The sequence below is a fragment of the Alexandromys fortis genome, unplaced genomic scaffold (assembly GCF_014885135.2).
Source record: "Alexandromys fortis isolate MF-2015 unplaced genomic scaffold, M_Fortis_MF-2015_v1.1 scaffold_42, whole genome shotgun sequence".
In the NCBI taxonomy this organism is placed as follows: Eukaryota; Metazoa; Chordata; class Mammalia; order Rodentia; family Cricetidae; genus Alexandromys; species Alexandromys fortis.
In genome coordinates this window covers 666,738-683,523 of record NW_026067934.1, presented here as the reverse complement: position 1 = coordinate 683,523, position 16,786 = coordinate 666,738, and the positions used below count along the sequence as shown (strand labels likewise).

Here is a 16,786-nt window from a genome sequence, read left to right as displayed (position 1 = left end):
AACTACTGAACTATCTTTCCAGTCTTTTTGTTTTCGTTTTTTCGAGACAAGGTTTCTCCGTAGCTTTGAAACCTGTCCTGGAACTAGGTCTTGTAGACCATGCTGGGTTCGAACTCACAGGGATCCGCCTGCCTTTGCCTTCCAATGCTGGGATTAAAGGCGTGTGCCACCACCAACCGGCTCTTTCCAATCTTCTTGTCTGTTGCCTCTTCTTTACTTTTGAGGCAGTATCTTATTTAGCCAATACTAACCTCAAGCTCTTTGTGTAGCTGAGGATGACTGAATTTCAGATACTCCTGCCTCCATCTCCCCAGTGCTGGCATCACAGAAATGTGTCACTCAGCTTCTTGTGTGGAATTTTTGATAGAGTTTTGGATTCCAGCCCTGACTCAGAGGGTATCTGATGGAGATCATCATACCCATCTCTTGTATCCTGGTGCTCATAAGACCTGATGACAAAGTTGCTGGGTATCCAGTAGGATAAATGGCTGTCAGGAGTTGCTCAGTAAATGCAAGTGTGCAGCATGTAAGAGTAAAGGGTGGTGTGCAAATATGGCGGTAGTCCCTGCGGAGATTTAAGTCAGCTCTAGCTGGGTATGGTGACACAAAACCCCAGAACTTGGGAGGTTGAAACAAGAGGATTGTGAGTTTGAGACTACTCTGGGCTACGTGACCTGTGAAGAAATGGAAAGGATCAAAATGAAAGAGAAGGAGAGGGAAGAGGAGGAGGGCTGCCAAGATGGCTAGGGGCTAAAGAGGCTTGTCAGCAAGTCTGATGGCCTGAGTTCGAGCCAAAGAACCCACGTGATGGAAAGAGAGAACTGAAAATTGTTCTGACCCATAGGCAGTAAGTATCTCCCAGGAGAGGCTTGAGAGGCAGGTGTGTCTAGGAAATACACAGTCCTGACTCCATCTGCAGCAGCAGCAGCAGCAGCAACAACAACACACACACAAACTCCTAATCACTTAGTGAAAGTGTATCTAGTAGTTTATGTAAATGGTGAAATTACCTAATGCATTTCCTCTTCTTCTTTTTACATTTATTTATTTATCTATCAAATCTATGTGTGAACATGCATGTGACACAACATGAATGTGGAGGTCAGAGGTCAAACTGTGGGAGTTGCTTCTCTCCTACCACGTGGGTTCTGGGGATCGAACTCAGGCTGTCGGGATGAGTAGGAGACACCTTTATGTACTGACCCATCGTTCTGTCCCCCTCACTCTTTTTTAAACTCTCACATAATTGTCAAGCGATGCCCGTATGAACTCCCTTTGACCTTCCTTCCCCTTTCTCACCTTTCATCTTTTATAGTACGTCGCATCCTTCACTCTGCTTGGAGTATTTATACCCTGTTTAGTTTCGGAGAGGGGTGGATGGGAAGCCAGGCACCGTGGTGCACAGAGGTGCACGGTCCTTGGGAGACTGAGGTGGAAGGAAGTTTGAGACAAGTCTGGGCTGCATATGGAGTCTCAGAGAGGGTGGGGTAGAAAGGGCGAGCTGCGGATATAGCTCAGCAGGTGAAGATGCTTGCTACAAAGACTGACGACCTGAGTCAGTCCCTGTGACCCACATGTTCAAGGGAGAAAGGATCCCAGCAAGTTGTCTTCTGATTCTCTCACGTGCAGCATGTTTGTGTGTGCACGCAAGTACACACAAATGTAAACACACAACACACTAAATAAGTAAATGTGTGCACACAATAAATAAATGAATGTAAAAAAATAGAAATAGGAAGAGAGGAAGAAAGATAAGAAAAAGGCAAATGGAAAGAGGTAGGTCTTACTTCGGGGGACCTCTAGGTTGTGGGAAGTGGAGTAAAATGGGTTCAGCATCCTTCAGATCTGACTTTGGGGGACCTCTAGGTTGTGAGGAGCTGGATAAAGGAGCTCACCATTCTCCAGATCTGACTTTGGGGGACCTCTAGGTTGTGAGGAGCTGGGTAAAGGGGCTCAGCATCCTCCAGATCTGACTTTGGGGGACCTCTAGGATATGGGAAGTGGGGTGAAGCGGGCTCAGCATCCTCCACTGCCATTGCAGGATGAAGAGGGAAAGGGATTGTCTGATGAGGACATCCGGGCAGAGGCTGATACATTCATGTTTGAAGGTAAGGATACGGGGTTAGGCGGAGAAGTGCGGCTGTCCTCCCGGTTTGGGAAACACCTCAGGGGACACTGTAGTCTGCCTGGAGGTGGCAGCTTTACTATACCTATCTGCCACAGGTCATGACACAACATCTAGTGGGCTGTCGTGGGCACTGTTCAACCTGGCGAAGTACCCGGAGTACCAGGAGAAATGCCGGAAAGAGATCCAAGAAGTCATGAAAGGCCGGGAGCTGGAAGAGCTGGACTGGTCAGTTGGGAGGGTCAGGAGGATTGAAGGAAGGAGTCTCTGCTCTATCACTTTCGGGTTATGTGGCCTTAGACAAGCCCCTTAAGCTTCCAGAATTCCAACTAGTAACATGGGGCTGACTGTGATGCCTACCCTTCTATAGTAGTTCTCAGAACCACTCCACCTAGCAAACATCCCTCAAATTCAGTGGCTTGTGGCCGGCATTTAGTTATCACTTTACTCGCATGTGATTTTTTGTGATTATTGAGCCCCGTTGTATGGAGTGGGGCTACTTCCAAACCGTGGTCTGGATTCAGGTTTCTTCCAGGAATCTCTTAATTCTGCTAGGATCCAGTGTTACTCTGGGGCTTGTTCTTCTCAAAGATTCCAGAAGTGTAAAAAAGAAGTTCTGCATGCACCAAAACATTGTAGAGGAGGCAAGTTCCACGGTGAAACTCAACAAGAGTGGGGCGAGAAGGTCCCAGTGTCCTGAGAAGAATGCCTGTAGACACATCACCCTCTGGGAAGGAATGTTTCAGTTTGGAGGCAGCGGCATGCCAGGGTGATCATGTTTGCAGGGAAGAAGTGCAGAAGAGAGAGCAGGAAGACAGTCTTGAGCTGTGAGCTGACTCTGAGGGATGCAGAGCCGAGCCCTGTAGCCAGGAGTGGTGGCCCACCAGCCACTCCAGCCTTTCAAAGGCTGAAGCAGGAAGAGTTCAAGGTCAGCCTTGTCTACAATTGTGTTTGAGGCCAGCCAGGGCTATATGAGTCACTGTTTCCAAAAAAAAAAAAAAAAAAANCTCAGCAAAGGGAACAAGTGGAGCCGACACCGCCGCCTGCTCACACCTGCTTTCCACTTTGACATCCTGAAGCCCTACATGAAGATCTTCAACCAGAGCACAGACATCATGCATGTGAGAACAGGCAAAATGGCTGCCTTCCCCCTCCATTCAACCCCAGCTGGTTTTTATATTTCTTTTTTATTTATTTATGTTTGTTGATTTATTTTAGTATATTGGTGGTTTTTCCTGCGTGCATGTCTGTATGAGGGTGTCAGATTCCCTGGAATTGGAGTTACAGACAGTTGTCTGTGTGAAACTCCCGAGACTCATCTGGGCAGGCCTCAGAGGAGAGGGGCAGTGTCCTTGCCACACCTGAAATGGGTTGGCAGTGGGTCCCCCTTGCTCCTGTCTGAGCAACTGTGGTCTACGGTCTTCACAGTCTTCACGCCTGGTGGCCTTGTGTTTCCCTTCCAGGCTAAGTGGCGGCGGCGGCTGGCAGAGGGCTCGGTGACCTCCTTCGATATGTTCGAGCATGTCAGTCTTCTGACCCTGGACAGCCTTCAGAAATGTGTGTTCAGTTACAACAGTGACTGCCAGGAGTGAGTGTGACCCCCCAGGGTAGGTGGGGGTGGAAGGAGAGCGGGACCCTCCCTGCTGTGAAGCAAGCTTGGCTGTGCACCCTGAACCTTGTTCTCTTTCTTTTTCTTCCTGGTGGCCCCCAAGGTGACATCACCTCTCTAAGCCTCCGTTCTCCTATAAAAAACAATCATAAAAAAGGATCAAGTGAGATTTTGGCTGGGTGTGGTAGTCCACACCGGTGATCCATAATTGCAGCATTTGAGAGGTTGAGGCAAAAGGATCTTGAGTGTGAGTTTAGCCTGGACAGCTTAGTGAAGCCTCATCTCACAAACCCCACAGAGCTAGATGGCACACACCTTTAAACTGAGCACTCAGGACACAGAGGCAGGAAGATTGCTCTGAGGTAAGGCCAGCTTGCACAGTGACCTTTAGGATAACCTAGGCTACATCTTGAGAACCTGTCTCAAAAGCAAGCAAGCAAGCAAGCAAGCAAGCAAGCAAGCAAGCAAGCAAGCAAAAACCCCATATAAATACATAATTAAGGAGGTAAAATGGTGTCAGCAGTGTCATCACACTTAGTGGATGCTCAGGAAATGCTGCTCTCCCTTGTTTCTCCACAGAGAGGGCACAGCACAGAAATGTCCACCTCATTCTTTCTTTGATTCCTCCCTTTCCTTCCTCTTTTCTCTCCTTCCTTTCCTCTTGTCCTTTCTGTCCTTTTTCTTCCCTCTTATTTGGTCTTATCCCCTCTTCTTCCTCATCTTCTTTTTCTTCATCTCTTTTCTGTATTGCTATTTTTCTTTATCCCTATCTCCCTCCTTCTCCTTCCTTATGCCCACTTTCTTTTCCTCCTTTAAAATATATACGAAAAACTTTGTTTATCTTTGAATACTATGCCTTTGTGTCCATGCATGGGCAGGCATGTGCACATGAGTACAGGGGGCCATCGAGCCTAGAGGTGTCAGAGGCCCCGGAGCTGGAGTTACAGGCAAGCTGTGGACTGTCCAGCATGGGTGCTGGGAATTAAACTTTATTCCTCTGGGAGACTAGCATGTGCTCTTAACTATTGGGTCATACTTCCATCCCATCCTACAGGCTTTCACACAGTACCCAGGGTGGCCTCTTGATCATCCCTGATTCCCCCTCTTTAGTGCTGGGATTACAGGAGGGAGCCGCCACCCCTAACCCTTTGCCAAACAAAAATGAAAATATCTGATTTTGAGACATGCTCTCAGGATAAAACAATGTGGCATCTTTCCTGGCTTGTAAAAAGCATTCGGTGAATAGTTGTTGACTGAACTAATAAAATAATAATCACGTAGGTTTGTTCATTTCCCAAATATTCCTTATGGGGCTGATTGTGCAACTCTGAAGTAGGGTGCCTCTTATGTAGGAGGCCCTTGGTTCCATCTTTAGTCTTGCGCAATGAAATATAATAAGCCCGGAGCAGGGCTTAAGAGATGATCCAGTGGTTACAAGCACATGATGCTCTTGCACAGGATGGGTAATTTGGTTCTAAGCACAAATGATGGGCAAGCAGTTAACAAACCACCTATAGCTCCAGTTCCAGGGGTATCTGGTGCCCTCTTCTGGTCACTTAGGGCACCTGCATGCATGTGGTGAACACACACACACTCAGATCCCCACATGTGGTGGCAGAAGTCTGTAATCCCAGCCCTTGGGAGGCAGGTGCAGGAGGATTTCTGAATTCAAGGCCAGCCTGGTTTACAGAGCAATTTCCAGGACAGCCAGGGCTACACAGAGAAACCCTGTCTCAAAAAAACAAAAAAGCAAAAGCAAAACCAAACCAAACCAAACCAAACCAAAACAACAACAACAAAACCCTCACGGGCTGGAGAGATAATTTAGTAATTAAGAACACTTGATGCTGCTGTGTAGGACCCGGTTTGATCCCTAGCATCTTCCTGGCAGTTCAGCACCATCTGTAATTCTAGTTTTGCGGGATCCAGCTTCTGTTTCTGACTTCTGAGCGTATCAGGGACACATATAGTGCACAGATGTGCAAGCAAAGCACTCATACGCATAAAATAAAAATAAAATAAAAGAATAACAAAACAAAACCCTTTAAATAGAGTAAGTCATGTGGTGGTGGTGCAAGCCTGCAATCCAAGTACTTGATGGGTAAAGAAAGGGGAAGAAGAGACTGTGTCTCAAAAAACACAAAAAGACTGGTGATATAGCTCAATTGGTAAAGTGCTTGCCTAGTATATGCAAAACCTTGCAGTCCATCTCCAGCCACACACACACACTCACAAAGAGAGAGAGAGACAGAGACAGAGAGACACAAAGAGAGAGACAGAGACAGACAGACAGGCACACACACACAGACGGGGAGAGGGACACACACAGACGGGGAGAGAGACACACACAGAGGGACAGAGAAAGAGAGAGACAGAGACAGACACACAGACACACAGAATACAGGGGCTGGAGACGTGGCCCAGCTATAAGAGCACTTGCTGCTTTGGAGAACTCGGCATTCAGTTCCAAATACCCACGTGGCAGCCATCAATCAACTGTAACTCCAGCCCCAGTGGATCAGACTCCTTTTGGTCCCACCACTCACTACATACAGCTGGTGCACAGACATACACGCTGGCAAACACTCATGCACATAAAATAAAAAGAATTTAAAAAATAACAAAATAATACAGAAGTTCTGTCTGTTATTACGCAACGAAGACAGGGCTCATGCATGTCTCTGGGCCGCGCGGGTGGCTCACTGCCCTTCTCTCTGCAGGAGAATGAGCGATTACATCTCTTCCATCATCGAACTGAGCGCTCTGGTGGTGAAACGCCAATACCGCCTGCATCACTACCTGGATTTCATCTACTATTTCACGGCCGACGGGCGGCGCTTCCGCAGGGCCTGCGACACCGTGCACAAGTTCACCACCGAAGTCATCCAGGAGCGGCGGCGGGCGCTGCACCAGCAGGGCGCAGAGGCATGGCTGAAGGCCAAGCAAGGCAAAACCTTGGACTTCATAGACGTGCTGCTGCTGGCCAAGGTGAGGCTGGGTGGACGTAGGCTCCTGGCCCTAAAATTAAACCCAGTGCTGAAAAAAGATTCTCAGACTCGTGGGGATTACAGTTAGGAGCTGCAGTTCTTCTACAAGAGCAGCAAGTGCTCTTAACTACTGAACTATCTTTCCAGTCTTTTTGTTTTCGTTTTTTCGAGACAAGGTTTCTCCGTAGCTTTGAAACCTGTCCTGGAACTAGGTCTTGTAGACCATGCTGGGTTCGAACTCACAGGGATCCGCCTGCCTTTGCCTTCCAATGCTGGGATTAAAGGCGTGTGCCACCACCAACCGGCTCTTTCCAATCTTCTTGTCTGTTGCCTCTTCTTTACTTTTGAGGCAGTATCTTATTTAGCCAATACTAACCTCAAGCTCTTTGTGTAGCTGAGGATGACTGAATTTCAGATACTCCTGCCTCCATCTCCCCAGTGCTGGCATCACAGAAATGTGTCACTCAGCTTCTTGTGTGGAATTTTTGATAGAGTTTTGGATTCCAGCCCTGACTCAGAGGGTATCTGATGGAGATCATCATACCCATCTCTTGTATCCTGGTGCTCATAAGACCTGATGACAAAGTTGCTGGGTATCCAGTAGGATAAATGGCTGTCAGGAGTTGCTCAGTAAATGCAAGTGTGCAGCATGTAAGAGTAAAGGGTGGTGTGCAAATATGGCGGTAGTCCCTGCGGAGATTTAAGTCAGCTCTAGCTGGGTATGGTGACACAAAACCCCAGAACTTGGGAGGTTGAAACAAGAGGATTGTGAGTTTGAGACTACTCTGGGCTACGTGACCTGTGAAGAAATGGAAAGGATCAAAATGAAAGAGAAGGAGAGGGAAGAGGAGGAGGGCTGCCAAGATGGCTAGGGGCTAAAGAGGCTTGTCAGCAAGTCTGATGGCCTGAGTTCGAGCCAAAGAACCCACGTGATGGAAAGAGAGAACTGAAAATTGTTCTGACCCATAGGCAGTAAGTATCTCCCAGGAGAGGCTTGAGAGGCAGGTGTGTCTAGGAAATACACAGTCCTGACTCCATCTGCAGCAGCAGCAGCAGCAGCAACAACAACACACACACAAACTCCTAATCACTTAGTGAAAGTGTATCTAGTAGTTTATGTAAATGGTGAAATTACCTAATGCATTTCCTCTTCTTCTTTTTACATTTATTTATTTATCTATCAAATCTATGTGTGAACATGCATGTGACACAACATGAATGTGGAGGTCAGAGGTCAAACTGTGGGAGTTGCTTCTCTCCTACCACGTGGGTTCTGGGGATCGAACTCAGGCTGTCGGGATGAGTAGGAGACACCTTTATGTACTGACCCATCGTTCTGTCCCCCTCACTCTTTTTTAAACTCTCACATAATTGTCAAGCGATGCCCGTATGAACTCCCTTTGACCTTCCTTCCCCTTTCTCACCTTTCATCTTTTATAGTACGTCGCATCCTTCACTCTGCTTGGAGTATTTATACCCTGTTTAGTTTCGGAGAGGGGTGGATGGGAAGCCAGGCACCGTGGTGCACAGAGGTGCACGGTCCTTGGGAGACTGAGGTGGAAGGAAGTTTGAGACAAGTCTGGGCTGCATATGGAGTCTCAGAGAGGGTGGGGTAGAAAGGGCGAGCTGCGGATATAGCTCAGCAGGTGAAGATGCTTGCTACAAAGACTGACGACCTGAGTCAGTCCCTGTGACCCACATGTTCAAGGGAGAAAGGATCCCAGCAAGTTGTCTTCTGATTCTCTCACGTGCAGCATGTTTGTGTGTGCACGCAAGTACACACAAATGTAAACACACAACACACTAAATAAGTAAATGTGTGCACACAATAAATAAATGAATGTAAAAAAATAGAAATAGGAAGAGAGGAAGAAAGATAAGAAAAAGGCAAATGGAAAGAGGTAGGTCTTACTTCGGGGGACCTCTAGGTTGTGGGAAGTGGAGTAAAATGGGTTCAGCATCCTTCAGATCTGACTTTGGGGGACCTCTAGGTTGTGAGGAGCTGGATAAAGGAGCTCACCATTCTCCAGATCTGACTTTGGGGGACCTCTAGGTTGTGAGGAGCTGGGTAAAGGGGCTCAGCATCCTCCAGATCTGACTTTGGGGGACCTCTAGGATATGGGAAGTGGGGTGAAGCGGGCTCAGCATCCTCCACTGCCATTGCAGGATGAAGAGGGAAAGGGATTGTCTGATGAGGACATCCGGGCAGAGGCTGATACATTCATGTTTGAAGGTAAGGATACGGGGTTAGGCGGAGAAGTGCGGCTGTCCTCCCGGTTTGGGAAACACCTCAGGGGACACTGTAGTCTGCCTGGAGGTGGCAGCTTTACTATACCTATCTGCCACAGGTCATGACACAACATCTAGTGGGCTGTCGTGGGCACTGTTCAACCTGGCGAAGTACCCGGAGTACCAGGAGAAATGCCGGAAAGAGATCCAAGAAGTCATGAAAGGCCGGGAGCTGGAAGAGCTGGACTGGTCAGTTGGGAGGGTCAGGAGGATTGAAGGAAGGAGTCTCTGCTCTATCACTTTCGGGTTATGTGGCCTTAGACAAGCCCCTTAAGCTTCCAGAATTCCAACTAGTAACATGGGGCTGACTGTGATGCCTACCCTTCTATAGTAGTTCTCAGAACCACTCCACCTAGCAAACATCCCTCAAATTCAGTGGCTTGTGGCCGGCATTTAGTTATCACTTTACTCGCATGTGATTTTTTGTGATTATTGAGCCCCGTTGTATGGAGTGGGGCTACTTCCAAACCGTGGTCTGGATTCAGGTTTCTTCCAGGAATCTCTTAATTCTGCTAGGATCCAGTGTTACTCTGGGGCTTGTTCTTCTCAAAGATTCCAGAAGTGTAAAAAAGAAGTTCTGCATGCACCAAAACATTGTAGAGGAGGCAAGTTCCACGGTGAAACTCAACAAGAGTGGGGCGAGAAGGTCCCAGTGTCCTGAGAAGAATGCCTGTAGACACATCACCCTCTGGGAAGGAATGTTTCAGTTTGGAGGCAGCGGCATGCCAGGGTGATCATGTTTGCAGGGAAGAAGTGCAGAAGAGAGAGCAGGAAGACAGTCTTGAGCTGTGAGCTGACTCTGAGGGATGCAGAGCCGAGCCCTGTAGCCAGGAGTGGTGGCCCACCAGCCACTCCAGCCTTTCAAAGGCTGAAGCAGGAAGAGTTCAAGGTCAGCCTTGTCTACAATTGTGTTTGAGGCCAGCCAGGGCTATATGAGTCACTGTTTCCAAAAAAAAAAAAAAAAAAAACCAAAAGAGGTCTGGGAGATGCCATAGTTGGCAAAATGTTGCCTTGTGAACATGAAAGAAAATCACGCTAAAAAAAAAAAAGCTGGTGTTTTAGTTATTGTTTTATTGCTATAAAGAGACATCATGACTATGGCAACTGTTTTATAAAGGAAGGTATTTGACTGGGGCTTGTTTATAGTTTCAGAGTTTAGTCCATTTCCATCATGGCAGGAAGCATGGCAGCATGCAGGCAGACATGGTGCCAGAGAAGGAGCTTAGAGCTCTGTAGCTCAATCAATAGACAGTAAAGAGAGAGAGACACTGGGCCTGGCTTGGGCACTTCATGACAGCCACATAAAGCTTCTCTGGGGCTGGAGATATGGCACAGTGGTTAAGGGGTCCTGAATTCCAATCCGAGCACTGAGCAGCTCACCATTGCTTGTCATTCCAAGTACAGGTGATATGGTGCCCCCTTCTGGCCATCATGGGCATCTGCATACACGTGACAGATACACCCCAAACTAACCTGTTAGAGTTAGATGTGGTGGTGCACAAGTCTAGTTCTGGAGGCTGAGACAGGAGGATTGCAGTAAGATCGTGATTAGCTTAAGCTACATAACAGAACTTTGTCCCAAACAATGCAGTGCACACATACATGCATGCACGCCCGCACAAGAAAGAAAGAGTTTTGATTTTTAAAAAAATGAACTAATACTTATAACTAGTCCATTTTGGATTTCTGAGTACAATAAGCTATTCTGAAATTGGCAATGAAACAGAAAATACAACAGATGAAATCTGCAAAGGGTGCATACAGGCTGGTAACTTGCTCCTGCTCTTAGGTTCCCAACTACTCTGGTACCTCCTGTGATTGCACAGCAATTCATCAATGCTAGGTTAGTGCTGGCCCCAGCAGCCAGTCCCATTGCTTGCTGTTTTTTTTTTGTCACTACTCTGACCGGCTGATGGTCAGATAATTGTGTCTGAACCTGGGACCTCATATATACCAACCAGTTGGACTATCACTGAGAAACATCCTTGGTCATCCTTTCCTTTTTTGTTTCTATTACATCTATTTATTTATCTAACATGTGTGTGTGTGTGTGTGTGCATGCACGTGTGTATTACTGTATACATGTGGATGTTGGAGGATAACCTGCAGGAGTTGGCTTGCTCCTTCTCCAGGGATTGAATCCAGATAGTCAGGCTTGGAAGCAAGCTTAACTCACTGAGCCTTCTCACTGCCTTCTTCTGGTGTTTGTTTTGCTCTGTTTAAGGATAGGGCCTCACTAAGTTGCTTGGGTTGACTTTGAACTCACTCTCTAGCACAGCATCCCAGGTAACTGGAATATAGGCATGGTGCTCAGATACTTTGTATCCTAAGAGTTTGTTATGAGGCTTGACGTCACAGTCAGTGCCTTCAACAAACCAGGTTCAGTAGCACATTTTCCATTACTCAGTTAAAGCAGCCAAATTACTAATGGGAACCAGAAAAAGGAGATTTATTGAAAGTGGCCACATTGGGAAGGGGAGGAGGCAGAGGCCAAAAAGTAACAGTGTTACTTTCTCAAGTCCATTTTTGTGGCCCTGGAATGGGGTTAAGGTTTAAGGAGAGGCCAGAGTTATAGATGTGTGTGTAAGCAGCCCTGTCAAGGTGTGGTTCCACCCGGGATTGGCTCATCACCATATGTACTGTAAAGGGATCTAACTGTAAGTCTCTTCCTGGGAGAGAGTTTCCCTCCTGGGTGATGAGCCTTTACATTTTCCCCTTTCCTGGCATTAGATCCCTGGAGGAATTCCAGTTTCCTGGACTCCATTGCTTGAGTAGTCAGATCCTCAGATAGAGAGGTGCAGGGTCTCTTTAGAACATCTTTCTTCCTTCCTGGCCAGTCACACTCCTGACCCCAGCCTGGGACACTGCAGACTGCAGAAGCTGTGGGGTCATGGAGGATCTCTGAATTGGTTCTACGAAAACCATTCCCGTGTGTGCATGCGTGTGTTCGGGGGATTACACATGTGTGCGTGCGTGTGTTTGAGGAGGAGTCACAGTTCCTTTCTCTTCAGGGACGACCTGACTCAGCTGCCCTTCACCACCATGTGTATCAAGGAGAGCCTCCGCCAGTTCCCACCCGTGACGCTCATCTCTCGCCGATGCACCGAGGACATCAAGCTGCCAGACGGGCGCATCATTCCCAAAGGTGCCTGCTCCGGCATGGTTTACAGGGTTCCAGCCACGCCTGCTGTGGGTGCAGGACCCCTACAATGCCTGTGTGTCTGTTGTTAGTGATGTGGGCGTCTTATTTCATTTCCTGCTGATGTGACAATATACATATCCCGGCAAAAGAGATTTTAGGGGTAAAGTGTTTTTGGTGGATGGGTTAGGGTATTGCAGCCACAGACAAAAGCAGAGAGCAAGGAATGACTCCACGCATGCCAGTGTTCAGTTCTCTCCTTTTTATTCAGTCCAAGTCCTAGCCCATGAAATGGTACCACTCACATTCAGTGCGTCTTCGCACCATAAGTAATCTAGTTAAGAAGATCTTTTATGGGGCCTGGAGACATGGCTCAGCGCTTTAAGAGCGCTGGCTCCCCGTACCCATATGGTGGCTCACAACTGTCTGTAACTCTAGTCCCAGGGGATCCGATACCCTGTTCTTAACTCTGTAGGCACCAGGTATACATACATGCAGGTAAAATACTCATACACACAATAAATAAATAAATAAATGAACCTAAAAATTTATAAAAAAGAATAAAAGGGCTTGCTATTATTGTAGAGGACCTGATTTTAGTTCCAAGCACCTTGCTGGGCAGTTCACATCTACCCATAATTCCAGAGCCAGGGTATCTGACACTCACTTCTGGTCTCTGTGGGCACCTTCATACATAAGTCATACATAAGATACATACACACATACCAGTACATATAAAATAAAAATAAATTTTGAATAGGAAAACTTCTCACTGACATGTCTACAGACCAGTCTAACGAGGCAGCCCCTCACTGAGACTCCTTTTCCAGGTGATTCTAGACTGCAATAAGTTGATCTAACTGGCAGGCCCAGAGGGCAGCCTGGGTGTGTGTGGAGGAGGTTAGATGTGTCTGTAGCCAGAGTGGACAGGCCTGGACCTGGGTGGGCGCTGATGGTAGAGGGTTAGTTTCTTTAAAACAAATTATTCTCATTTTGTTATTACTACTGCTACCCCCTTTTTATTATTATTACCACTACCCCTTGTGTGTGTGTGTGTGTGTGTGTGTGTGTGTGTGTGCGTGCACATGCGCATATATAGAGGTCAGGACAGTTTTCAGCAGTCAATTCTTTTCTTTTACCGTGAGTTCTAAGGTTTGAAACCAGGTCCACAGGATTTCACAGCAAGCACTTCTGCCTGCAGAGCCTTTTTAAGAAAAATTCTGACCCAGAAGGTTAGGTTTATTCAGTAGCCATCTCTCCCCTGGGAGCCAAGCTATATTTGGGGTGATGCTTGGGGCTCAGACTGAAGTACCACCCAGTTTCTGGAGAGCTGCCGTAGGCTCCACACATTCCTGTCCATGTGCCATCAAGGATGAGCAAAAGGAAGAGGCTGGCTTGAGAAGCCCAGGATGGAAGGAAGACCTCATCCAGGGAAGAAATGTGGACAGCCATTCTCCACATAATGACATAAGACAAGGATGTTTATGGAGCAGAACTTCAGGGTGCAGGTGGTGAATGAATGGCCTTGAGGGCCGAGTGCAGGCACCCGACTCTATCCAGAGGAGGAGCTACACGTTGAGGGAGCATTGCTATACCTGTGAGCAGAAAAGATGTTCTGTATGGACAGTCAGGTGATGGGGTTTGCTAGAGAGGCAGGGAGAACAGACAAGGCAGCAAATGTTCTCAGAAAAGGACGGACAGGAAGTGGTGGTAGCTGGCAGTAGTCTCTCCCTGACTGCAGAGAGAAGCAGGTGTGTGTGTGTGTGTGTGTGTGTGTGTGTGTGTGTGTGTGCGCGCGCGCCCGCGCGCCCTCAAAGGCTCCCTTGGGCCCCACTGATTCCAAATGTCTCTACAGGTATTATCTGTCTGCTCAGTATCTATGGGACACACTACAACCCCCTAGTGTGGCCTGACTCTAAGGTAAGTTCCTCCCTTTGTCCTCCCGTGGCCGTGGATCCTTCTCAGGGCTGGTTGCAGGAACTGGCCCTCCGCCCCCCCCCCCAGCTGCAGTCAGTCCTTGTTAGGAGGTCAACAGTCACTGAGCTGAGCGACTACCGGGCTGTGTTCAGCGCTCAGTACTGAGAACCTACAACGACACCGCCTTTGCCCTCAGGACAGCAAGCCAATAGATAAGATCACTTTGGGAACTGCTAAACGCTCTTAGAAAGTAAAAACAGGTGAGATGGAAGCATTTCCCTCAGGGGGTTAGGAGAGGCCTTGAAGTCCAGACGGTGTTTGAGCTGAGAAGCCCTTTCCAAGCTCAGGAAAAAGCAAGCGCAAAAGGCCCCTGAGGTAGAAAAGAGCCTGGACCAGGCACTTGACCACAGGAGATAGGCATAGCTAAACTGTAGTGTCGGTAGGCTGGAACAGATGGCTCTGCGGTGTTCCAGCTGCAGGGGCCCTCAGAGGTTGAGGTGCAGAGCAGGCAGTTGGGCCAGTCCCCAGACTCACCCAGGCAATTCCTCTCCAGGTGTACAATCCTTACCGCTTTGACCCGGACATCCCACAGCAGCGCTCCCCACTGGCCTTCATACCTTTCTCAGCAGGTCCCAGGTAAGGCTTCTACTGACCTGAGATGTTGCCACCAATGGGAGGGACTGGGCCAGTGTCAGGTCAGGGGTGTCCTCCACGGAAGTAGAGACCAAGATTCACCCACAGGTAATTTCTGGCAACACAAGTCCCTTTGGGTTCGGAATCAGATGGCAATTCCATCCTTGAGGACAGGGTACCCCTCCTGTATGTTAGCCCGGGTTTTTGGACTCACACATTTCTTACAGCTCTGTGATGTGGTCTTCGTTTCTACAGAGACAGGAACTGAAGGTCAGATAAGGGTGCTCATCCATCAGGATGTACTATAGTAGTAGGGTTTGAACCTTTGACTCCAGGGTTGCACGTCCTAAGGATCCTTGCCTCTCATTTGAACCCTTCCTGCAGGAACTGCATTGGGCAGAGCTTCGCCTTGGCAGAGATGCGAGTGGTCGTGGCCCTGACACTGCTGCGCTTCCGCTTGAGCGTGGACCGAACGCACAAGGTGCGGCGGAAGCCGGAGCTCATTCTGCGCACGGAAAACGGGCTTTGGCTCAATGTGGAGCCTCTGCCCCCGAGGGCCTGAACGTGCCGGGAGGGGCCCGGCGGATCCCGGGGTTCAAGCTCCGCCCACTCAGGCCTAGACCACGCCTCCAAGGGTCTGGGTCCGCCTCCAGGATCTTGAAGGCATAGACTAAGCTCCTCGAAAGTACCGGAGGTTAAAGCTTTGTGGAGGAGCCTCTTGTTGGTGACGACCACGCCCCTCAGGACAAGGCCCAGCCACTTGGGATCTGATTTCTCCATTTGAGGTCAAAGTCCCGCCTTAATTTACCCTCATCTACCTACCAGCGTGAGGGAATCAGGCTAGGCCCCGCCCCCTCGGGCTTGGGCCACGCTCCCAAGACAAGGCAGATCAACCTGGCCCCGCGGATTCAGGTTCCCAGACCTGACCCACAGAACCTTCCTTAGACCTAAGACTCAATGCTGGGACTGGATACTCGTCCTACCTCCGGCTTCGCCCAGGTTAGCTTCTAAACTGAGGTTTTAGAAGCTGGAGCCTGGGGTTGCAGCCCTGAACCTTCAACATCACCTTTCTAAGACTCGCACCTATGCGGAAGGACTGCACAAGCTGAATCTCAGGACTTTGGCTGTTTGCTTTGTTGTTGTTGTTTTGAAACCCGGACCCTTACAAGCCCCCTCCTTCTTGGTCACCATCCCTTTGCTGAGTTTTCTCACTTTTTAAGAGGAAAAGCAAAGGGACGCTTTCACCTTGCGCCTCAACCCATGCCAGATCCGGAGCCCAAGATGGGGAGGAGGGGTTCTTGGCGGTTGGGGAGTGACTGGGGGGGGAAGCTGTTTGTTCTCGAACTAAACTCGGATTTTGGGGGGCAGTTTGTGCGCTGTTTATTTGGTCAATAGATTGCAAATTAATTCAATGGCTACTGTCGTGGGGCCGGGAGCACAGGCCAGCCTAGTGCCTACTCTCGTTCGGGAGAAGCAGATGCTGAACGAACAATTATACATATCAGCGATTTATTTGAAACCCATGACAAATGCTTCAAACATGAGACCCTGGTTCTGGATGGATATGACAGGTGTGGGGAGTGAAGGGCCAGGGGAACTTTGATGCTGAAGATTGGAAGCTGGTCAGGAGGGAAGAGTCGCAGGCAGAGGAAGAGTGTGGGCAAAGGCCTGGGCTGGGGAAGATCGTGAAGAACTGTAGGAACTCACACCAAGCAGAGCTGTTTGCGTCCATCTGCGTGGTGGGAGCAGAGTGGAGGAAGGATAGTGGCCAGGGAGTCATGGCAGGTGTGAGCAGGGACAGGGAAGGACATGGTTAGATCAGGCTTAGTATGAAGGAGGTGTACTGCGAGTTAGGGTCCGGGGAAAGATAGGAATTAGGCCCAGACAGGATGGCTCTGGATCTGGGTAGTTAGCTAACTGTGGAACCAAAAGGAGGGAGGAAGTAAGGGAGGCACCCACGCCTGACTGAGGGAGCCAGGCCGTGGAGTAATTGCTGACATGCAGAATATTAACGTTGGGGGCAGTGATGATATTGGCAGTATCAATTCATCCAATATTAATAGGCATCTGTTAAGAGCCATGCATAC

General features: G+C 48.6%; 1 protein-coding gene across 1 annotated transcript in view; it reads left to right on the top strand.

Moving 5' to 3' along the window:
* Positions 1 to 15,965, top strand: part of Cyp4f22 (cytochrome P450 family 4 subfamily F member 22) — a 45,926-nt gene extending 29,961 nt beyond the window's left edge. The window contains exons 6-15 of the mRNA XM_050146030.1: positions 866 to 880; positions 3,138 to 3,246; positions 3,589 to 3,713; positions 6,455 to 6,722; positions 8,888 to 8,954; positions 9,070 to 9,199; positions 12,022 to 12,155; positions 14,005 to 14,069; positions 14,620 to 14,702; positions 15,084 to 15,965. Of these exons, the coding sequence (XP_050001987.1) occupies positions 866 to 880; positions 3,138 to 3,246; positions 3,589 to 3,713; positions 6,455 to 6,722; positions 8,888 to 8,954; positions 9,070 to 9,199; positions 12,022 to 12,155; positions 14,005 to 14,069; positions 14,620 to 14,702; positions 15,084 to 15,261 (1,174 nt within the window). The 3' untranslated portion in view covers positions 15,262 to 15,965. The remainder of the gene's footprint in view (positions 1 to 865; positions 881 to 3,137; positions 3,247 to 3,588; positions 3,714 to 6,454; positions 6,723 to 8,887; positions 8,955 to 9,069; positions 9,200 to 12,021; positions 12,156 to 14,004; positions 14,070 to 14,619; positions 14,703 to 15,083) is intronic.
* The last annotated feature ends 821 nt before the right edge of the window (positions 15,966 to 16,786 follow it).